General features: G+C 37.3%; 1 protein-coding gene across 2 annotated transcripts; it reads right to left on the bottom strand.

The window, feature by feature from the left end:
- Positions 1–3061: 3061 nt before the first annotated feature.
- On the bottom strand, positions 3062–21824 carry STRIT1 (small transmembrane regulator of ion transport 1). 2 transcript variants are annotated; one of them, XM_070466553.1, is made up of 5 exons: positions 21706–21824; positions 6879–6973; positions 5974–6413; positions 3291–3385; positions 3062–3193 (listed from the first exon to the last, which is right to left on the bottom strand). In XM_070466553.1, exons 3-4 carry the CDS (start codon positions 5984–5986, stop codon positions 3291–3293), a joined length of 108 nt encoding a protein of 35 aa, XP_070322654.1. In that variant the 5' UTR covers positions 5987–6413; positions 6879–6973; positions 21706–21824; the 3' UTR covers positions 3062–3193. The 2 variants fall into 2 exon arrangements, with proteins under 2 accessions (XP_070322654.1, XP_070322655.1); XM_070466554.1 differs by having other exon boundaries at positions 3291–3382; positions 21706–21813.
- Between the last annotated feature and the right edge of the window lie 1948 nt (positions 21825–23772).

The following is a 23772-nucleotide window of genomic DNA, read 5'->3' as shown; positions in this document are numbered from 1 at the left end:
GGGCTTAAATTTGACAGAAAAAATTCACATATATGAAATATGAGTGAACAAATAATGTCATTAATACTTCATGTAATTAAAAAGTATGATATAAGCTCATACAAAGTGCTGATTTTCTGTTGTAGCAATGAACAGAAACATGATTGAGGTTTACCGATATAAGCTGTCATTGATCAGGGTCTTATGTACCAGAGAAGTAATGCCTACATACACATACACACATATATATATGATAGGTATGTTTCTAAACTTCTGTGATGACAAAAATGACCTGGGGAATTTATTTCTTAATAGGCCTTCTCTTGACCTATTGAAATGAGCTCTCCAGAGCATAAGTTTGAGAATCTGTCTTTTTAACAAATGATTCAATTGTTTAAGTTCAGGCAGGCTTAGCAAACATTGCAGTCTTCACAACAATTCCATGAAAACATTCTTCTTCTTTTATAGTTGAGAAAACTAAGGTTAGAAAGATTAATTTACTCCTCAAAGGACTCCTAAACTAGGCTACAACAATCTGACTTCCAAAACTTTTGTTCTTTTCACTGCACTAAGCTTTCTTTGTTCTCTGAGCAAATGATCAGGTTGGATATGAAAACATAGCATTAAAGTAATTATAGAAAAATTCATTTCTACAACTGCTTGAAAACAACATTACAATCCATTTTAAAGTATTAAAGAATGCTGAGCTCTTGAAGTAAGAAAGTCTTTGTTCAAGGTGGAAAGTTAAGATTTGTGGGAATGCTGAAGCTTTTGTGTTTCAGGGGAAAGTTGGACACACATTTGAACAAGAAATGAGATATCCTATAGCTTTTAAAAAACACTAAGGAAAAGGCCCAGCATGTAGAGAGGAAAAATACTCCAGACTAAAGAAAAGAAAGTTGTTCTGACAAAGTACATAGGTTACCTCAATCTTGTTTTCTAACTCTAACCTAATGTCAGAACTCTGTGGTATAGAGGTATAAAAATGCAAGAAACCTGACCAGTCATGCAGGAATGGTATCAGCAGAAAGAAGCAGAGAAAAACCCGTCTATAGGAAGAAAAGCTAAAATATGAGATGATGTCCTTAACCCCAAGTGAAAGCAGAGCCCAGCTGTAAAGAAGCCTAAAGCCTTCAGAAGGTTGGTGACAGCCCATGGGCTGCTTCACCTATCAAGTCTTTTAACGGATTTCAGGAAATCCATTGAAATAACATCTAAAGTTTTGTTTGAATTTATGTGTTCTGAGAAAGCTATGGCTTTCATGGGTTTCTCATTAAAGTTTATCACACAAAAGGAGGTCAAGGAAATAGAACAACCATATTTTTAATTAAATTCAAACAATGTGAAGAAGGGGCAAATGGTAGATGGTTTTGAAACCCTTACAAACCTCTGTATCAGGGAAGTCTAGAGGATTCAGGTCAGCAGTGTCCTGGCAAATGTTTAAAAACTGGCTGTCCAGTGGGGGAAAGCTCTGATTTATAGTACTTGTTGATTTCTGTGATGTAAATACTCCCACTGTGGCCAATTTAAAGCTGCCAATGAGATGGAGACTAATAGAAAATTCCTGAAAGTTTAACAATCGGCTTTCACAAGACTACAGGAGCCAGATCCAGTGGTCCTCTGAATCAGGATGAGTTCAATCTTCTCAAGTCATGAGAAAACTAAGATTAGGTCAAGTTGTTCATGAGAATAGTTGAGCCTAAGTTTATATACATTTTCTGTTAGCATTTTTAAAATACTGCTTTAAACAGGTGTTTTTTAAAAGCTTTTTTGAAATGTTTAATCAAGTCTATAAGATAAGAATTACTGAACAAAGCCAAAGCTTTCCCTAATTTTTTTGATAAGAGATTTTCCTTTTCTACAGAAAAATTAGTTGACTAGAAAAGGATGCTGTAGTTAATGAGGAAGAAACTGGGGCACTGATCCCATTCGTGAGGGCTCCACATTCATGCTCTAATCACCTCCCAAACTTCACCCCCACTGCCAAATACCATCAACTTTAGGGGTTAGGTTTTCAACTTAAGAATCTTGAGGGGACACAAACATTCAAACCATAGCACTTCTAGAGCAGTGGTTTTCAAACTATGGATTTTGGACCAGGACCATCAGCATTACTGAAAACTTGTTAGAAATGAAGTTATGAAGTTCTAAGCCATCTGTGGCTCCTCTGTTCTGGTATTTTTAATACATGCTGGTATAGCCCCTCCTTTCGTACACAAAATCCAGCATAGATTGTTCTGTACCTGTTTTGGGTTTTTGTTTTTTCCAGAGATGACATCATATCACTACATAGAGACCCCCTTCATTCATTCCTTTCTCTACAGGAGTGGGTTGCCATTTTCCTCTCTAAGGGATCTTGCTGACCCAGGGATCGAACCCACATTGCAGGCAGATTCTTTACAATCTGAGCCACCAGATCAGAGAATCCCTTACAGATGCTGAAGTGCCACAATATGTAGATTGACTACAGTTTATTCAGTTGGTCTTCTATTAATAGGTATTTGGCTTTTTCCAGGGTTTTGCTTTAATATATAATGCTATAACGGATAGACTTGTGCATATATGGTTTTGTATTTTTACCAGTGTATCTGAGGAAACATCAGTATTCTTATAAGAGGAATAACTGGGTCAAAAGTTAAATAGATATGTAATAATGGTACTTTGATTGCTAAATACCCCCAAAAGTATTGTATCATTTTGAATTTCTAAAAAGAGTATACAAGAGTACTTATTTCCCCATAGTCTTACCAACATATACTGTCAAATATCTTCATATTTCCCATCTGACAGGTGAATAATACCTCTTCTGTACAGAGTTAATTACAGTTCTCTTATTATGTAAGAGTTTTAAGGGACAAAGTTTACATTTACACTTTGTTTTCTATGAACTATCTCTCATTTCTAGCTCATTTCTTTTACGTTTAATTTATCAAATGTTTTCCTATTGCTTATGCATTTTAAGTCACAGGAACATTTTTTTTTACTCTCAGGTGATAAAGAAATTCATCTATATTTTTCCTATAGTTCTTATTTGTACCCAGAATTTTTAAATATGTTTCTGAAGAGATTCTTAGGTTCAAAGTAACAGTTCACAAACGCAAGTTTATAAAGTGATGTCAAACATTGCAGTTATTTACATGAGAAATATTTAATAATCTGTCATTTCATGCTTTTCTTAATTCTTCTAAATGATGTCAATCTGAAGTCTTCTGGCCTGCATGATAAAATGTTCTATTAGTAAAACAAGTAAGATTATTCCTGGAGTAATGTATACGCTTAATGAATAAACATTCAATTATTGAAAACTTTACCTAAGAGAAGACAACATAAACCATTACGATGCATCCCACAATCCAGCCAATTAAGAGAAGAATAGGGACCAGGAAGCGAGATAATGTAGCCTCTGATGAAAAACAAGAGATATCAGATTAGAACAGTCATGTTGGTATTAAATCTTCTGAATCAAGAGGCTAAGAGGAAATCTGATATAATATCAAGAGAAAAAATACACTCTCTAATGACACCCATACATGATTATTATTTTCTTTTCTACAAAGGGTACCTGTGACTCAGCCGGGTATTTGAAAGAGAAGTGTGTGTGTGAAGGCCACCTGGTGGCTCAGCTGGTAAAGAATCTGCCTGCAGCGCAGGAGAGTGGGGTTCAAGCCCTGGGTTGGGAAGATCCCCTAGGGAAGGGAAAGGCTACCCACTCTAGTGTTCTGGCCTGGAGAATCCCATGGACAGAGGACTGTGTTCAAACCATATGTCTTCCTTTTACAGTTAGGGGACCTTGGGCAATCCTGAGCTTGAACTTCCCAATATGTAAAATACAGAGAGTGAAACTCATCATATCCACCCTCCAGGAATTGTTCTAAGAATCAAATGACGTTGAGTAAGTGCCAAGACTTTGTCAACTCTAACCACCATGTGTGTGTTTGCTGTATACAGAACACACTCCTGCATTTGCTCAGCAACACGGAGACCAGCTGTTTACACAGAAACCCTGGAAAGTGAGGTAATTCCTACTAAATAACCATAAAGTAGGGAAAGGTGTTGAAAACTGTTCTTAGACTTGACAGCTGACTTTATCATAGGAAAAGAAAGCATTACACCTTACGTAATCATGTAATCACTCCTGAACAGAGCGAAGACCACTATTTTTTCAACTGGTTCAGTATAGCAACCAACACTGATCCAACACACATATAGAAGACAAAAGGATAACAACAACTCTTGTGTTTCCTACTTATACCCTTACCTGTAAAAAGGCAACTTATAAAAGTATTTTTTCACTGCATCTCAATCTTATTTCAGACACCACACAAAATAGTTCGAAACACAGAAAGACATCATATAGAATAGTGCCCTGTGTTAAAGGCTCAGATATATTCTTAACTGAAAGCACAATTAGATTTTGTGCAATTAGCTAACAAAGGAAATACATATTCTCAGCAACTGCATTCCTATTACAATTTCCATCACTCTAAAAGTGAAGTTTTTTTTTTAATGCTGTTAAAATCATCAAGAAACGAGACACTTATAAAATTTGGAGACATAATAGCAAATCTCCTGAAATTAATATGAATTTTAATAGCTTATGTTTCCAGAATTGTTGGAGTCTCTCAGCTCTCACAAGTTCAACAGCTTTACTTGGGTCACTCAAGGTCACACCGTGACCTTGAACAAAGAATTAACCACAACAATGTGAAATTTTTCTCTTTACCTGCCATGTGGCATTGCATTAAGGATAAAGGGAACATTATGATATGCTCTTTGCTCTCATTTGGATAAAAGACTTTTTATGAATTAAGGTACCATTACACTGGAAGTCACAATAATTTTTTTGAACTGTTTCTATATTGATTTAGTATATTTTCCTGGTTTCAAGGAACTTAGAATTAATACCAATATTTTAACTGAGCATTTGTATTTTATGCAAGCATATTTTAATACAATTCTAAAATGTACATATATACCACTACTTTTAGCACTTTATAGTATCTCATTATTTATTATTCCTTGGAAAAGACAATTGATTGTGCTTTTAAATACTCAGAGCATACCTGCATTTCTCTTCAGTCAACACTAGTACTTTAAGTTTTATTATAATCTGTAGCGTTGGTTCGAAATAGGAATATATAGGAACATAACACTTGCATATGTCACTTACATCAATAGTACAAATAAGCACAGAATCTCTTGTTAAATATGAAGAATAATTTCAAAATGCTTCTCTCTGCTCCTGAGCATGCCCAAGCAGGTAGACTTATACGTATTAAGAACACTTGCTCTGGGATAAGACTATCCAGGTTTAAAACCTGGCGGCACCACGCGCTTGCATATGATTACAAGCAAGTTACTAAATTTTATTATGCCTTAGTTTCCTTACCTGTAAAATGAAATGGTGATATGAGACTGTTGTCAGGTTTAAAAGCGTTTATTTCCATAGACATTTAAAGCTTTCTTGGACACAGTATATATGTTCAGCCCATCTTATTATTTTTCTTGGATATAAAAACATTTAAAAATCAAAAGAAATTCAGATGTGAAGCATCTTAGAAATGACTAAGCCTATTTTTGACAGTCAGAAAACAAACACAGAAAGGTAGAGGGATTTCCCCCAAATTCACATGGCCATTTAGTAGCACATCCAACACAAAATTAAAATATCCTTAATTCTAGCCCAGCATACCACCATACTTCAGATTCAAATCCAGTACAACACTGGAGAATAACCTGCACCCAACTCAATTTTCAAAACAAGCGTGAACAAATTAAACTCTTTTGTTCCTTTGAACCTTTCAAAGTTACTCATTTAATGTATAGATATGGTCCATAAATTGCATATCTAATGCATTTTTGCAGTACTAACATAATGTGGCTAACGCTCCTTTAGAAGCGATACCATGCTCTTCAGAATAGTAGGGAAACAGAAAATAAACCTGGGAGCCTGAAATGTTTTTTGCCAAGAGGGTTGGATGCCTTAAATCTTACCTTTCTCAGCCATTCTTCCTGTTGTTGGGTGGGCTAGTCAGGGCCACGCTTATCTCTTTGTTATTGTTATCCAGTGTCTCTTTGAACTTTAAATAGATATGTGAAGAGTGTGGCAGCTGCCGGACTCCTGGCTGCCAACTCTCTGGGTGATGTAAGGCGCTGGAAAGCAGAACTCCTCTTTTCCTTTATCCAATTATTGTGGAGGAAACAAGGGACTGCAGGATCTGAAGTTAAACTGAATAATCCTAACGCAGAGATACGCAGATTTTTTCACTCACTCCATGTCTCAGACAACATGAAGGAACTCTCCAGGGAAGTGGGTGTACAGAGGAAAGATGACATTGCAATTAGACAAGTCCTATTAAAGAAGAAGGGTGCTATGATGGAGGCAAAGGACTTTGAAGTTGGAGAGACCTGGCTTCAAATTCCAATTGCTATTTCTGTAAATAAATGAAAGTAGCTTAACTGAGCATCCGCCTCTTTGGTTTTAAAATAAACATACTAATACCTACCCAAGGAAGAAGTGTCAAAAAGATGAAAAAGCTATATGAAATTTAGACAATTCTTTATTACATTACAGAATGCAAAAGATAAAATAAATGGTGCCCCTTCCTATGAACCAATCTACAAACAGAAAATTGTAATATAAATGTCCTAGAAATGAAAACAATAAAAAATTGTGGTATTGCCTAGAGTTTTCAGAGAACAGTCATAATCTTGTTTTTATTAGCAATGTATAAAAATGAGACATTCCATTTTTCAAGTCCAACCTGGTTTATATAAAATGACCTAGACTATGCTCTAGATTCTCATTGGAGTAACTTTTGGGTCTGGATGGAAAAGTTTTGCAAAATGACCTTTAATCCAGCACAAGACTGAGTGTCCTCCTCTAAAGACAGACTTACCTGATCTGATCCACCTTCAGAGTTCCAAGAGTAATGTTTCCTGCAAACGACCATGTCTTATCACCGATCAAAACCCACCAATGGTTCTCCATCTCCTAGAGAATAAAAAGCAGATTTCTTGTTAAGATCCCTAAAAAATCGCACCCCTCTAATTTCCTATTTGCAATGATGCTTCAGCCACACTGAACTTGCTATTGTATGAATCCAGGATGCTACCACCCACACAGGAGAGGATAACCTATGAATTTCTACCTACAGACTAGAGTGTGCAGCCAAAAAATCTGGTAAGTTTACTGCATGTTTAATATCACTTAAGCCAAGCTGCCGTCACTCTCCAATTTAATATTGAAAAAATGACTGGCTTTACCAGATAAGAAGAGAGGTTATGTAACAAAATGCCTGGTAAAGTCAGGAGGTGTTTTCCCAATATTAAATAGCTATATATTGAACAAAACTTAATTGAGGGCACGATAGACAGAAAAAGAAGAAAAACATAATGATCAAGCTCATTAAAAGCTGAAAACTTTAAATAAACAGGCTCAAATGAACACTCTTAAAAAAAAATATTCAAAAGAAACAGTAAAGTACTGTCCAAAGAACAACAAAGATACATATATATTAGGGTAAAATAATCTGCCTGAAATGGATAAAAATAGAATGTATGAAAGTATATACATTAAAAATAGTTATTTCCGTGTCAGATGTCTTAATATACCACATTAGAAAAGAGTTTGACATTATCGCACAAATCTTGATTCTGAGAGTGGATTACTTTACAACTCATTTTTCTTTAGTTTTCTATGAGTGAAGGAGTGATAGTCGCTCAGTTGCGTCTGACTCTTTGTAAGCCCGTAGTCTGCAGGCTGCCAGTCTCCTTCATCCATGGAATTTTCCAAGCAAGAATACTGGAGTGGGTTGCCATTTCCCAGGGGATCTTCCCAACCCAGGGATCGAACATGGGTCTCCTACATTGCAGGCAGATTCTTTACCATATGATCCACCAGGGAAGCCTACTATTAATAAACATTTCTAAGTATAAAGACAGGTCAATTTATAAAGTATCAGCAGATACATGCTTGACTTCATCTTATAATCTATAGACAGTATATCAGACCCAAGGATTGAACCCAGGTCTCCTGCATTGCAGGAGGATTCTTTACCATCTGACCCACCAGGGAAGCTAGTTTTCTACAGAGAGAGGGAAAAAAAGAAAAACTAATTCAATGAACATGAATTGCCCAGATCTCAGAGAAAGGTTCAATATAAAATCTCATTTCCTTGGTATCAGTTTTTTTTTAAGTTTTATAATATTTACTCAGGAAAAAATGTTTCATTCATTATTAGACTAGTTTTGCTTTAAACTCATAAACCCAAGGGCCTATATTTGACCATTTTCTCATCATCTTCTTAGGGCGTATCACCTAGGTATATAGGTACATTTTCTATTTTTAATTTGCAAGTTTTCTTGAGTATTTAGACCTCAGTTCCTTTATTATCAAGGTGACATTAGTTTCTTCTAGGGTATTTAAGCTAAAAAATTTTCAAATACATGGCTCCTTATTCAAAAGAAGTCAGAATTCTTCACTTTTCAAACAATTTTTTTATATCCAGAATTAAAGTAGATATTCTAGGTCAATATTATAGATCTGCATATGGACAAATTCCTATAAAGACACAAACTTCCAAAAAGGAACAGCATATTTGAATAGACTTATAAAAAGTAAAGAAGTTGAAGTCATAATAAAATGTCCCACAAACAAACATCCTAGAACAGATGGCTTCACTGGTGAATACTACCAAACTTGCAGAATTAATACTAACACTTAAAAACTCTTTGCAAGCACAGAAGAGGAAGGAAGACTTCCCAACTCACCCTATGTTGCCAGTGTCGCCCTAAAATCAAAACCAAAGATCTTACAAGAACACTACACACCCAATCTTGCCAATGAAAGTAGGTGCAAAAATTCTCAGCCATAAACCAACAAACAATATCCAGTAGCATAAAAATTATATACCATGATCAAGTAGGATTTATTTCAGGAATATGTAGTCAATACAACTTTCAATTACCAGCTCATATTATATACCACGTTAATAGAATAACAAAAACCACATGATCATCTCAGTAGATGCAGAAAAAACATTTGATAAAAACCAAATACTATTTCAAGATAAAACCACTCAATAAATGAATTAGAAATAAATTCTCAACTTTATGAAGGGAATCTCTCAATATAAAAATCCCATTGCTAGGAGTGGGATGAACTGGGAGACAGGGATTGACGTATATAGAGTACTATGTATAAAATAGATAACTGAGAACTTACTGTATAGCACAGGGAACTCTACTCAATGCTATGTGCTGACCTAAATGGAAAGGAAGTCCAAAAAAGAGCCATATGTACACATATAGTTGATTCACTTAGTTATATAGCAGAGACTAACACAACATTTCAAATTAATTGTACTTCAATAAAAACATAAAGTATATCTTTAAAAATGTGAAAGACTAGATGCTCCCCCCTACCCAACATCATAAATTTAACCAAAGATATACAAGATCTGCAACTGAAGACAGACAAAACATTGCCAAGAAAAATTAAAGATCTAAATAAGTGGATAAAGAGGGAAGAAAGAAAGAAAGTGAAGTTGCTCAGTCGTGTCCGACTCTGCAACCCCATGGACTGTAGCCTACCAGGCTCCTCCATCCATGGAATTTTCCAGGCAAGAGTACTGGAGTGGGTTGCCATTTAAGGGACAAATGTATACCCATGGCTGATCTATGGTGATGTATGGCAAAGCCAACACAATGTTGTAATTATGTCTTTTAATCTATCCTATAGATTAAAACACTTGATAATGTTAAGGATGCAACACTACCAGAAGCAATCTACAGATTCAGTGTCTTTCTGGGCTTCTCCGGTGACTCAGTCAGTAAAGCATCTGCCTGCAATGCGAGAGGACCTGGGTTGGACCCCTGAGTTGGGAAGGTCCCCTGGAGGAGGGCATGGCAACCCACTCCAGTATTCTTACCTGGAGAATCTCCATGGACAGAGGAGCCTGGCAGGGCTGCAGTCCATGGGGTCACAAAGAGTCAGACATGACCAAGTGACTAAGCACATATAATGTATCTCTATCAAAACACCAATGACTTGTTGCTTCTTTGGTTGGTTGGTTGGTTGGTTGGTTTTTTTTTTTTTTTTTTGCAGAAATGGAAAACCTCACCTTAAAATTCATACAGAATTGCAAGAGACCCTGAGTAATCAAAACAATCTTGAAGAGGAAAACAATGTTGGAGAACTCACATTTAACTGATCTCAAAACTTGCTACAAAGCTACAGCTGTCAAGAATGTGTGGTACAGGTGTAAGGACAGACGTGTAGATCAATGGAATAGAATTAAGAGTTCAGAAATAAACCCAAATATTACAGTTAGTTGATTTTCAGTGGGGCTGCCATGACAAAATATTAGGGAAAGAATAGTCTTTTGAACAAAGTGTGCTGGGACAACTAGTTTTAAATATGCAAATGTATGATGGTAGACTCCCTACCTCATAACATATTCAAAAATTAACTCAAAAATACACCAAAGACCGAAATGTTAGATCTAAAACTATAAAATCAGAAGAAAACAGGGATGAAACAGGCAACTATTTCTTGGATATAACACCTAAGTAGAAGCAATCAAAGGAAAAATATATAAGTTGACCTTCATCCATATTTAAGACTTTTGTACATCAAAGAACACCATCAAGAAAGTAATAAAACCATCTTTGGAATGGAAAAAATATTACAAATCATACATCTGATAATGCTTTGCTATCTATATTTTTTAAAAACCCTCTTAAAATTCAATAATTTAGAGAAACCAATTTTTAAATGGGCAAAGACTTGAAATAGAACTTTATCCAAAGAAGATATATAATAGGCCAATAAACACATGAAAACATACCTAAAACACTAGTCATTAGGGAGATACAAATCAAGACCATAATGAGCTACCACTTCACCTCCACTGAGATAAGTATAATAAAAAAAGACAATAACAAGTACCAGCAAATTCCTGTTGGCTGTCTATTTTACATATGGTAATGTAAGTTTCCATGTTACTCTTGCCATACATCTCACTCTCTCCTCCCCTCTCCCCATGTCCATAAATCTACTCTGTTTCTCCTTTGCTGCTCTGTAAATAAATTCTTCAGTACCATTTTTCTAGATTCCATATATGTAAGTGTTCAGTTCAGTCGCTCAGTCATGTCCGACTCTTTGCGACCCCATGAACCGCAGCACACCAGGCCTCCCTGTCCATCACCAACTCCCAGAGTTCACCCAAATCCATGTCCATAGAGTCAGTGATGCCATCCAACCATCTCATCCTCTGTCATCCCCTTCACCTCCTGCCCTCAATCTTTCCCAGCATCAGGGTCTTTTCAAATGAGTCAGCTCTTCTCATCAAGTGGCCAAAGTATTGGAGTTTCAGCTTCAACATCAGTCCTTCCAATGAAGACCCAGAACTGATCTCCTTTAGGATGGACTGGTTGGATCTCCTTGCAGTCCAAGGAACTCTCAAGAGTCTTCTCCAACACCACAGTTCAAAAGCATCAATTCTTCGGCGCTCAGCTTTCTTCACAGTCCAACTCTCATATCCATACATGACCACTGGAAAAACCATAGCCTTGACTAGATGGACCTTTGTTGGCAAAGTAATGTCTCTGCTTTTTAATATGCTGTCTAGGTTGGTCATAACTTTCCTCCCAAGGAGTAAGCGTTTTCTAACAAGGGGTTAAAAGGTGGTCATGTATAGATGTGAAAGTTGGACTGTGAAGAAAGCTGAGTGCCAAAGAATTACAAATTTTCATTTGGGTTCAGCCTGCCTCTCCGTTGAAACCATTTATTTTGAAGACTACTAAGATAAGATCATGTGACTTCTGTGTTGCTAAAGTCAATGGAAATTTTTTAGTCCTGATCTCATTTACCTGATGACCTCTTGGTATCACTTGACACCATCAATTACTTTAACCTCCTTGAAATCCTCTCTTCTCTTGGCTCCTTGGCATCAGACTCTTCTGACTTTTCCCATTTTCGACTGTTCATTCTTAGCCTTGTGGGTTTATCCTCATCTACCTACACAATAATAAATAATGGCTCCTTGATAAAAATATCAGAATTGAGCTTTCATGACATGGAAGATGAATTGGAGAGAGCTGGTAAGTGAGATCTGTGATGTATATTTACAGAGCCTGAGACTTCCTCCCAGGGCGAGCTTACTAGGCATGCAACCTATATAGTCACTTAGGACTCCAAGCTGAGAAGAACCTCATGTTTGTTTTAATACTCCCTGCTCTCAGTGCCTTGTAATTCTTAATAATTTTGTCTTTGAACTTAAGCTTTGTCAGCAGCGCTGGAATGGTGGAGCATGCACACAAGCAGAGGTGGTGCCCTTGGCAGTGGTCCTCCAGCAGTCGGGGGTGTGCAGGCTCAGGCGCCAGGCACTGCAAACTGCATCCACAGAGCAGGCAGTCCTGGGTGCACATCGGGGCCTGGGATGGTCCAGAGATGCAGAGTGTAAGGATGAGGAACCAGCCCGGGACCTGGGCACAGGGTGCCAGTAGGGATGGCAGCAGGCATGCCCAGATGAACTGCTGGTGGATAAGTGGACAGTTTCAGCAGTCAACTGTGAAATCTGTTTTCAAAACTGCTACAGCCTTGCAAGACAAAATATTCACAGGTTTCTAAATAGAAATTAAATGTAAAGATTGCTATGTTCAATGGAAAATAACAATATTTTCACAGGAAGCTCTGGATGAACCAAATACTAAGAAGAGGACAAAATTTTTTTCTTATAAATGAAGAAAAGACAATAGGATGCATAACAGACATTTTGAAATACATACAAATTGTAAAGCTACTTCTGATTTCTTGCACAACTTCCATCAATTACCAAAAATGTCAGAAGAAATACTGAAATGCCATTGTATAAATATACATTTAAAATTAAATTCAGACTTACACAGAATTGACTTGTATCGAGAGTTAAATCTTTTTCTAGAAAAAGAATAATCAGCTCCATATGTACTAAAATTTATGTTTTGATGGGTTTTTATATAAATTTATCAGAAATGTGTCCTAATACTGTCACTGCCTATCAAATACTCTTCATATTCTCCAGTAACAGTTACATCGGCAGAAGGATATTTTTTAAAATTATAAAAAATTATTTGCAATCTTGCACTTGTCAAGAGTGACTAACATTGCTGTCAATTTTATAGTAAATGAAACTGCTTAAAATATAAATTCTGATGATCAAATGTATAATTTGCAGAAAAGTGAGCCAAAATATCTTATGGTCAATAAAGATATGAAATTATTAAAGTGTTATTACATATTACATAAAATTATGGCACCTGAAATATTTTTTGCAGCTTGTAAGTTTATGCTAATACTCATATGTCACAACTACACCTTTACACTTAATGTCATAAAATATTTTTAAAGGAAAACATTTCATAGCACACTTAATGCCATTCGTTAATTTTTTGAACAGCATTTCTGAATTTTCATCTTGCACTGGGCCCTCCAGATCTTGTCATCAGCCCCGATTCTTTCCCTAAGGAAAAGAGAGAATGGGGCAGCAAGAAGGCAGGGCCTCCCTCATCTCTTTCTTTCTCGTTTCCTGTAACCAGAGTGTTCTCCATGCTTACAAAGCTTAGATACCTCCCATCTGGTGCAACCACACATACAGGAAGACACAAGCTAACATACAGAAAAGTGAAGTGACTTTCCTATTTTTCCTAACTTTAGGGTCAGCCTTCTGACTCCCAACCTCTAACTTTCATGCTCTTTTCCTGGTATTCATGACTCATCCTGGTGACATGACATGTTCAGTGATTACATGACAGCCTCTTTTCTGGGAACCCAGTTTGGAAACCCCCTATGATTAGCCTACTTCAAATGTAAAACAAGAAAGAAGGTTGGCCGGAGAATGCCCAAATATGAGCATCTATTTATCTATTTCTTATTCTAATAGACATATCCTAAACTTCAAGTCACTGATACCAAGATCCCTACCTTGCAAAGCAGTTTATAGAATATGCTCCCTGCCTAAAACTGTTTCTCAAATGTTTTAAAATAGGTACAGACAGAAGTAAAAAAAAAATTAGGTGCCATTTGAGTGCCATTTTTTAAATTGGAGTATGGTTATTACTTAAAATAATATATTGGCTTCAGGTATATGACAGTGGTTCAATATTTTTATAGACTATACTCCATATATAGTTATTATAATACATTGGCTGTATTCCCTAGGCCATACAATGCTTCTTTGTAATCAAAGGGTTGCTATCCAAAATAGATAATGAACTCATACAACTCAATATAAAAAAAAAAAAAAAGACTGATTTAAAAATGGGCTGCAATAAATCCACTTACCTATGGACACCTTATCTTCAACAAAGGAGGCAAGAATATACAATGGAAAAAAGACAATCTCTTTAACAAGGGGTATTGGGAAAACTGGTCAACCACTTGTAAAAGAATGAAACTAGAACACTTTCTAACACCATACACAAAAATAAACTCAAATGGATTAAAGATCTAAATGTAAGACCAGAAACTATAAAACTCCTAGAGGAGAACATAGGCAAAACACTCTCCGACATAAATCACAGCAGGATCCTCTATGACCCACCTTTCAGAATATTGGAAATAAAAGCAAAAATAAACAAATGGGACCTAATGCAACTTAAAAGCTTTTGCACAACAAAGGAAACTATAAGCAAGGTGAAAAGACAGCCTTCAGAATGGGAGAAAATAATAGCAAAGAAAGAAACAGACAAAGGATTAATCTCAAAAATATACAAGCAACTTCTGCAGCTCAATTCCAGAAAAATAAATGACCCAATCAAAAAATGGGCCAAAGAACTCAGACATTTCTCCAAAGAAGACATACAGATGGCTAACAAACACATGAAAAGATGCTCAACATCACTCATTATCAGAGAAATGCAAATCAAAACCACAATGAGTTTACATGTATTTACATAATACATGTAAAGCCAAAAAAACCACTACAATATTGTAAAATGATTAGCCCCCAACTAATAAAAATAAATGGAAAAAAAACAAACAAACCACAATGAGGTACCACTACACACTAATCAGAATGGCTGCTATCCAAAGGTCTACAAGCAATAAATGCTGGAGAGGGTGTGGAGAAAAGGGAACCCTCTTACACTGTTGATGGGAATGCAAACCAGTACAGCCACTGTGGAGAACAGTGTGGAGATTCCTTTAAAACCTGGAAATAGAACTGCCATATGACCCAGCAATCCCACTCCTGGGCATACACACTGAGGAAACCAGATCTGAAAGAGACACGTGTACCCCAATGTTCATCACAGCACTGTTTATAATAGCCAGGATATGGAAGCAACCTAGATGCCCATCAGCAGGCAAATGGATAAGAAAGCTGTGGTACATATACACTATGGAATATTACTCAGCCATTAAAAAGAATTAATTTGAATCAGTTCTAATGAGATGTATGAAACTGGAGCCCATTATACAGAGTGAAGTAAGCCAAAAAGATAAACACCAATACAGTATACTAATGCATATATATGGAATTTAAAAAGATGGTAATGATAACCCTATATGCAGGACAGAAAAAGAGACACAGATGTATAGAACAGACTTTTGGACTCTGGGAGAAGGCGAGGGTGGGATGATCTGAGAGAACAGCATTGAAGCACGTATATTATCAAGTGTGAAACATCGCCAGCCCAGGTTGGATGCATGAGACAAGTGCTCAGGGCTGGTGCACTGGGAAGGCCCAGAGGGATGGGATGGGGAGGGAGGCGGGAGGGGGGATCGGGATGGGGAACACATGTAAATCCATGGCTGATTCACGTCCATGTATGGCAAAAACCACTACAATATTGTAAAGTAATTAGCCTCCAACTAATAAAAATAAATGAAAAAATAAAAATAAATAAATAAAATTTTAAAAAAACTGTATTGCCAAAAAAAAAATTTAAAAAGGGCTGCAGAAGTATCAGGCATTTTTCCAAAAAAGACACATAGATGACCAACAGACACATGAAAAGATGCTCAATGTCATTCTTATTACCCTGTTCATGTTCCTGAGATCTGTGGTCTCAGCAGTCTCCACTAATGTAGAAACAAAAAGTTCTATTACTTCAGACTGATGTTTATTGATTGATTCAGATTGTTTTTTGCCATCCAGAGAGCCCTTGTGCTTCAGAGATGCCTTGGCTATGAGAGAGAATTATCTGCACAGACCTGATAGATTCCAACATTCTTTACGAATAAAAAACAAGTTAACATTACTGAATCATTACAAAGGGTTGACTACCAGGGCTGGTTCATACAGTGACAGGGGTTCAAATCTGCTCCTCTAACTAATATTGCAGGACCTGGGGGCAGGCAACTGTCAGAAGAATTCTCCAAACTCGGAAATAAAGCAAAGAAGTGGAGGCAGATTCTTTCAGTATCACAGGGGAACAAAGTATCACCCAAGGAGTGTCAAGACCTATACTTAGTTCGTCTCATTTTTACTATTGATTAAAGTTTCTATACATTAAAAATTTACTTGCTAACTTGTATTTTTTTGTCCAGTAGAGATACAAATAATTTCCATGCAATAAAACAGATAACCCCCCAAATCAAGGGCCAGCTGAACATTAAATAGTTCTGTGTCTAACTCTAGGGGCTCCCCTGGTGGGTCAGATGGTAAAGAATCTCCCTGCAATGCAGTAAACTGGGGTTCAATCCCTGGGTCAGGAAGATCCCCTGGAGAAGGAAATGGCAACTCACTCCACCATTTTGCCTGGAGAATTCTATGGACAGAGGAGCCTGGTGGGCTACAGTCCGTGGGGTCGCAACAAGTCAAACATGGCTGGGTGATTAATAGATCTTCTCATGTGTCTAACTCTGCAATTTTACCCTAACAATTCTTTAAGTTACCAAGAAATACACTAGCTTCTTACAAGCCCTTTGAACTCATCACATCGTTTCCCCTCCTTAACTAGTAAATTCAATGAAATATTTGCTACCTTGCCCTGTTTATGTTAGGGCTTCCTGATGGCTCAGATGCTAAGGAATCTGCCTGCACTGTGAGAGACCCAGGTTTGACCCCTGGGTCGGGAAGGTCCCCTGGAGAAGGGCTTGCAACCCACTCCAATATTCTCGTCTGGAGAATCCCATGTCCTCAGCGGAGCCTGGCAGGCTACAGCCCATGGGGTTGCAAAGACCATGGACACAACTGAACAACTAACCCTTTCCCTTTCCTTTCCTTTTTACATTTGCCCATGGGTTCTGATTTTATCTTTTTGAAAATTACACTTTAGCACGATTAACTCTCTTGGCCTCAGTTTCTTATCTGTAAAATGAAGGTAAGACCTACAAGAATTGAGTGGCAGGGCAAGCCAGGCACTTAGCACAGCACCTGTTGACAAGGAAATGCCCATGAGCCCTGGAGCTTTGGGCTGGAAGTCTGAGTTTCTAACGAGGGTATTAAGGCAGCTGGAACCGGGGGTGTGGTCCAGGCCCTCACTGGTTGGCCTCTGCTCCTTTCCTGAAACACATATTACAAACTTGCCTGAAATGACTCTTCAGTGTCCATAATCCCATTCTTTAAAATCTTAGTTGCTGACTCTCTGCTAATTATATACCTCACACCTCATGGAAATAATGCCCACTGGGAACTCTGTGTAAGAGCGGGGTGACCTTCATCACTGAAAGCTTTCCAGCGCTTGCTTCCAACAGGGCTCAGGAAGGCAAAAGGTTTAAGAAGCCCACAGTGTTGTCAACGAAGCACATTTAAACCAGAAGACAAGAAAGGATTTTCTCAGAAACTTTGCACTGGCATTTCCATATTTCAAATGGAAAGTCTTCAAGAGACAAAAGGGTGACATGAGATATAATATTTTCAATGAAGAAATGCAGAGAAGATATATTCCGCTGAAGTCACACGCTGTACAATGTTCTAGCACGTCTCCCTGCCTGAGAGCTCTCAAATCTGTACTGTGCGCTGCGCTGCGTCGCTCAGTCGTGTCTGACTCTTCGCGACCCCGTGAACTGAAGCCCGTCAGGCTCCTCTGTCCATGGGATTCTCCAGGCAAGAATGCTGGAGTGGGTTGCTATGCCCTCCTCCAGGGGACCTGCCCAACCCAGGGATCGAACCCATGTCTCCCGCATTGCAGGCGGTTTCTTTACCATCTGAGCCGGGGAAGCCCTGGAAGCTCAAAACTATAAAGTCCTCATATATTCAAATTTCTGATAATATATTTTCCACCAAAATGTATACACCCCTTCCCACTTCCACACTGCAACTAAAAAGAGCTCTGTTTTACCCATCAGATCTAAGTCTTTATGGTTGAGGATGCCTGGCTGTTTCCATCTGGCAGCAAAGTGACAACTGCCAGGAGCTGGGCTGAGTTCCCTGGAAGCCCACTGTTTCCAAACTATGCAGAACAGCGGGACAATGCTCCTTCCACGACACCCACTCGGTGCAGTCTTTGAGAAATATAAATATAGGGTTGAGTAGCATCAAACCTCAGAAGACAAATGGTTAAATAATAGCACTTTATGAACTACCCAGAAGTCCTGAATAAACTGATATAACTCCTTTTAAGGTAAAAAAGAGCAACTTAACAAAAAACTGAAAGGAGTGAAAAGTTACCGTGCTAACAGCAGAGCCGTTCTGGGCCTGAACAACATACACTCTGAAACAGTGACACGTTTTTCTCCTAGACCTTTAAATACATGTAGCTCCTGGGGATCAGATCTCCCCTTGCTAACCCACATGGCTCCTGGCTGGAAAGCCTCTGCCCAGCAGAGAGCTCTCACGGAAGTGGAGCCAACTTTCTGGGCAGCCTTACAGGTCAGGACACCAGGCAACACTAGACAATCTGGGAAATTCACCCCAGGAGCAACTCTGCTCCCCACAACCAACCCTTCCCGCTGGCATTCTGGTTCTTAAAACTAGTACGGAGACAGAAGTCTTTCATTCTACAATGCAAGTTACGCTCTAAAGGTCCTCCAGTTTCCTTACTGTATTCTAAATTTCTTTATACACTATACATGATGAAAATTTTAAGCTCATGTCAATGTTAAGATAATTTTACTAATTACAAAATTTTCATTTTTGCAACTGCTAGTCAATCATCACGGAGAAAGCAATGGCACCCCACTCCAGTATTCTTGCCTGGAGAATCCCAGGGATGGGAGCCTGGTGGGCTGCCGTCTATGGGGTCACACAGATTTGGACACGACTGATGTGACTTAGCAGCAGCAGCAGTCAATCATCAATCCATCTTATTTTCTGATTTGTTTCAAAATAAATTGCAGGGTGTGGAGAAAAGGGAACCCTCTTACACTGTTGGTGGGAATGCAAACTAGTACAGCCACTATGGAGAACAGTGTGGAGATTTCTTAAATAACTGGAAACAGAACTGCCATACGACCCAGCAATCCTACTCCTGGGCATACCCACCGAGGAAACCAGAATTGAAAGAGACATGTGTACCCCAGTGTTCATCACAGCACTGTTTATAATAGCCAAGACATGGAAGCAACCTAGATGCCCATCAGCAAACGAATGGATAAGGAAGCTGTGGTACATATACACCATGGAATATTACTCAGCCATTAAAAAGAATTCATTTGAATCAGTTCTAATGAGATGGATGAAACTGGAGCTCATTATACAGAATGAAGTAAGCCAGAAAGATAAACACCAATACAGTATACTAATGCATATATATGGAATTTAGAAAGATGGTAATGATAACCCTATATGCAAGACAGAAAGAGACACAGATGTATAGAACAGACTTTTGGACTCTGTGGGAGAAGGCAAGGGTGGGATGATCTGAGAGAACAGCATTGAAACATGTATACTATGAAGGGTGAAACAGATCACCAGCCCAGGTTGGATGCACGAGACAAGTGTTCAGGGCTGGTGCACTGGGAAGACCCAGAGGGATCGGGTGGAGAGGGAGGTGGGAGGGGGGATCAGGATGGGGAACACATGTAAATCCATGGCTGATTCATGTCAATGTATGGCAAAAACCACTACAATATTGTAAAGTAATTAGCCTCCAACTAATAAAAATAAGTGGAAAAAAAAATAAATTGCAGCTATCAATCAGTGCACTTTGCTCCAAATGCTATAACAACAAGGTACTACAGCATAGCACAGGGAAGCATATTCAATATCTTGTAATAAACTATAATGGGAAAGAATCTGAAAAATTACATATATATATGTTTCTGAATCACTTTGCTGTACATCAGAAACTAACACAACATTGTAAATCTATACTTCAATAAAAAAATTAAACATAAACCAAATATTTTAGTAAGCAAGCTTTTGGACTAAAGTCTAATACATTTTCATGGATTTTTTCTTTCAAAATAAACTTTACATACAGCGTGAAAGAAATGTACAGATCTTAACCGTATGTTCATTGAGTTTTGACAAATACATACACCTTTGTAACCCAAACTTCTATCAAGATGTAGAACTGAATCTATTGACTTGCTAGCTTTTACTAATGATCTGCCTCTTCATACCCTAATACCAATCTGGTTTCAATATCTCAGCTTTACAACCAACAAGGGATTAATCTCCAAAATATACAAACAGCTTATGTGGCTCAATATCAGAAAAACAAACAACCTTATCAGAAACTGGGTAGAATATCTAAACAGATGTTTCTCCAAAAAAGACATACAGATGGATAAAAAACATATGAAAGGATGCTCAACATCACTAATTGTTAGAGAAACACAAATCAAAACTACCAGGAGGTATCACTTCACACCATTCAGAATGTCCATCATTAAAAATTCTGCAGTCTACAAGCAATAAATGCTGGAAAGGGTATGAAGAATACATTGCTGGTGGGGATGTAATTTGGTATAGTCACTATGGAGAACAATATGGAGGTTCCTTAAAAAACTAAAATAGAACTACTGTATCATATGACCCTGCAACCCCACTCCTGGACATCAACCCGGAGAAAACCATAACGTGAAAAGGTATATGCACCCCAGGGTTCAGTACATCACTATTTATAATAGCCAAGCATGAAAGCAACCTAAATGTCCCTTGACAGAGGAATTGATAGAGAAGATGAGGTCATATATACAATGGAAAATTACCCTTCCATTAAAAACAATGAAACAATGCCATTTGTAGCAACATGAGTGGACCTAGAGATTCATGCTAAGTAAGTCAGAGAAAGACAAGTATATGATATCACTTATATGTGGAATCGAAAGTATGACACAAAGGAACATATTTACAAACCAGAAACAAGCTCATAAACTTCAAACTTATCATTACCAAAGGGGAACAGTGAGGAAGGAGGAGTACATTAGGAGTTTGGGATTAACATATACATACTACCATACACAAAATAGAAAATCAACAAGGACCTACTCTATAGCACAGACAACTCTATTCAATATTCTGAAAACAACCTATATGGGAAAACAATCTGAAAAAGGATGAATATATGCGTATGTATAACTGAACCACTTTGCTGTACATCTAAAACGAATACAACATTGTAAATCTATACCCCAATATAAAATAAAAATTAAATTAAAAACAGAAAGATTCTAGCTTTAAAATGTTTTAAAATCTGCATCTCTTATTCCTCTTCATTACTCTTATTTTCAGAATTATTTTGATTATTATGGCATGTTTAATTTTCCTCTTAAATTTTCAGATCACTTAGTTCAAAAGCAGGAAAGGAAAGAAAAGGAAAAACTTCTGTTATTATTTCTAATTGACTTACCTTAAGTAGAGTGAGTAATTTGGAGATACAAGAAGCATTGTAATTTTCAGTCTTCCCTTCCAAGAATCAGTTCAGCTCAGTCACTCAGTCGTGTCCGACTCTTTACGACCCCATGGACTGCAGCACACCAGGCTCCCTGTCCATCACCAACTCTGGGAGCTTGCTCAAACTCATGTCCATCGAGTCGGTAATACCATCCAACCAACTCATCCTCTGTCATCCTCTACTCCACCTGCCTTCAATCTTTCCCAACATAAGGGTCTTTTCCAAGGAGTCAGTTCTTCACATCCGGTGGCCAAAGTATTGGAGCTTCAGCTTCAGCATCAGTCCTTCCAAAGAATATTCAGGACTGATTTCCTTTAGGATTGATGTGTTTTATCTCCTTTCAGTCCAAGGGACTCTCAAGAGTCTTCTCCAGCATCACAGTTCAAAAGCATCAATTCTTCAGCACTCAGCTTTCTTTATAGTCCAACTCTCACATCCATACATGACTACTGGAAAAACCATAGCTTTGACTATACAGACCTTTGTCAATAATATCTCTGCTTTTTAATATTCCTTCCAAGAAAAGCAGGCACTTTTCCACTTATTCAAGCCTTCTTTTGTGGGTTAGAATTTTCTTCATAAAATTCTTACATATTTCTTAAAATTATTCCTTTTAAAAATATTTATTCATTGTTATTATTAATATGCTTTTCCCACCATACTTTTTACATGAATTTTGTATACAAACAACTTACCAATTTTCTTTATGGCCAATAGGAATTTTTTAATTGATTCTCTTACATTTTAATATATAAATCATTGCTTATAAACATTAATTTTACCTCTTTATTTTTAATTTCTTTTTTTTCTTACCTTTATAATTGCATCTAAGTGTTAGTGCTCTAATAAGGAGGCATTAGTGCTTTAAACAACTTTCATCAATCTCTTGTATTGTAAATGAACTCTGAATAAATGGCCTTCTTCTGAACATGGTTTTAGCAATTTACCTATTTCTAAAAATTATTTCACTTCAGTTTTGAGTTGAACAAGAATCAACTATTTCCATTTCCTCTGTATCTGTGGTCATTTATTCATTCTTTTCTTGGGGGTGGGGGAAGAAGAAAAATTTTAATAATAAAAATACAAACTATCATTTATTGAAACTTTATTTCATTCCAAGATACTCTGATAAATCCTTTATAAGGATTAATTTCTTTGTTCTCACCATGACTCTATGAAGCCATTATTATGAACATCCCCATTTTTGCAAGTGGGGAAAATTGAGACCATGAAAATTTAAAAAATTGTCTGTACATGTTAACATTTACCCATCCTTATTTTTTATTTTGTGCTCTTCTCCTTTTAACTAGCTTTTCAAAGAACCAGTTCTTGAATTAATTTTTCAGGCTTATGGTTTTTCTGTTTTGCATTTCATTAATTTTTGCTTTTAATTTGTGAATCCTTTCATTCAATTTTTCTTTAGGCTTATCATCTTGTCTTTGACTAATTTTTTAAATTGACACTTAATTCATTTAGTCTCCTTCATCTGTAAAAACACTGAAGGTTGTGTTTTTTCTCTAAGCATGGTTTTAGCTGTATCCCATGGGTCCTGACATTTAATGTTTTAATTAATGATGTTTTCTAGATATTCTCATATTTTACTTTGGTTTTTCTCTTTGACCAAGAATTGAGAGAATTTTAAAATTTCCAGGTGGCATTTTGCTTTTAAAATGAATCTGTGACATTTTTGTAGGACAAAGACTTTAATGTCAGGTACTATGCACTTAAGCATCTGTTTAAGGAGTTTTGTCTCCCATAAGGATTTTTTCTACAAAATTCTCCTACTTAATGTATGCATATGTATATGTGCATACATAAATATAGGCTTCACTGATGGCTCAGATGGCAAAGAATCTCCCTGCAATGTGGGATACCCGGGTTTGATCCCTGGGATGCAAAGATCCACTGGAAAAGACAATGGTCACCCAGTACTCTTGCCTGGAGAATTCCATGGACAGAGCAGCCTTGTGGGCCACAGTCCGTGGGATTGCAGACTCACACACAACTGAACAACTAACACAC

The sequence above is a fragment of the Odocoileus virginianus genome, chromosome 4 (assembly GCF_023699985.2).
Source record: "Odocoileus virginianus isolate 20LAN1187 ecotype Illinois chromosome 4, Ovbor_1.2, whole genome shotgun sequence".
Taxonomy (NCBI): Eukaryota; Metazoa; Chordata; class Mammalia; order Artiodactyla; family Cervidae; genus Odocoileus; species Odocoileus virginianus.
This window is presented reverse-complemented; position numbering and strand designations above follow the sequence as displayed.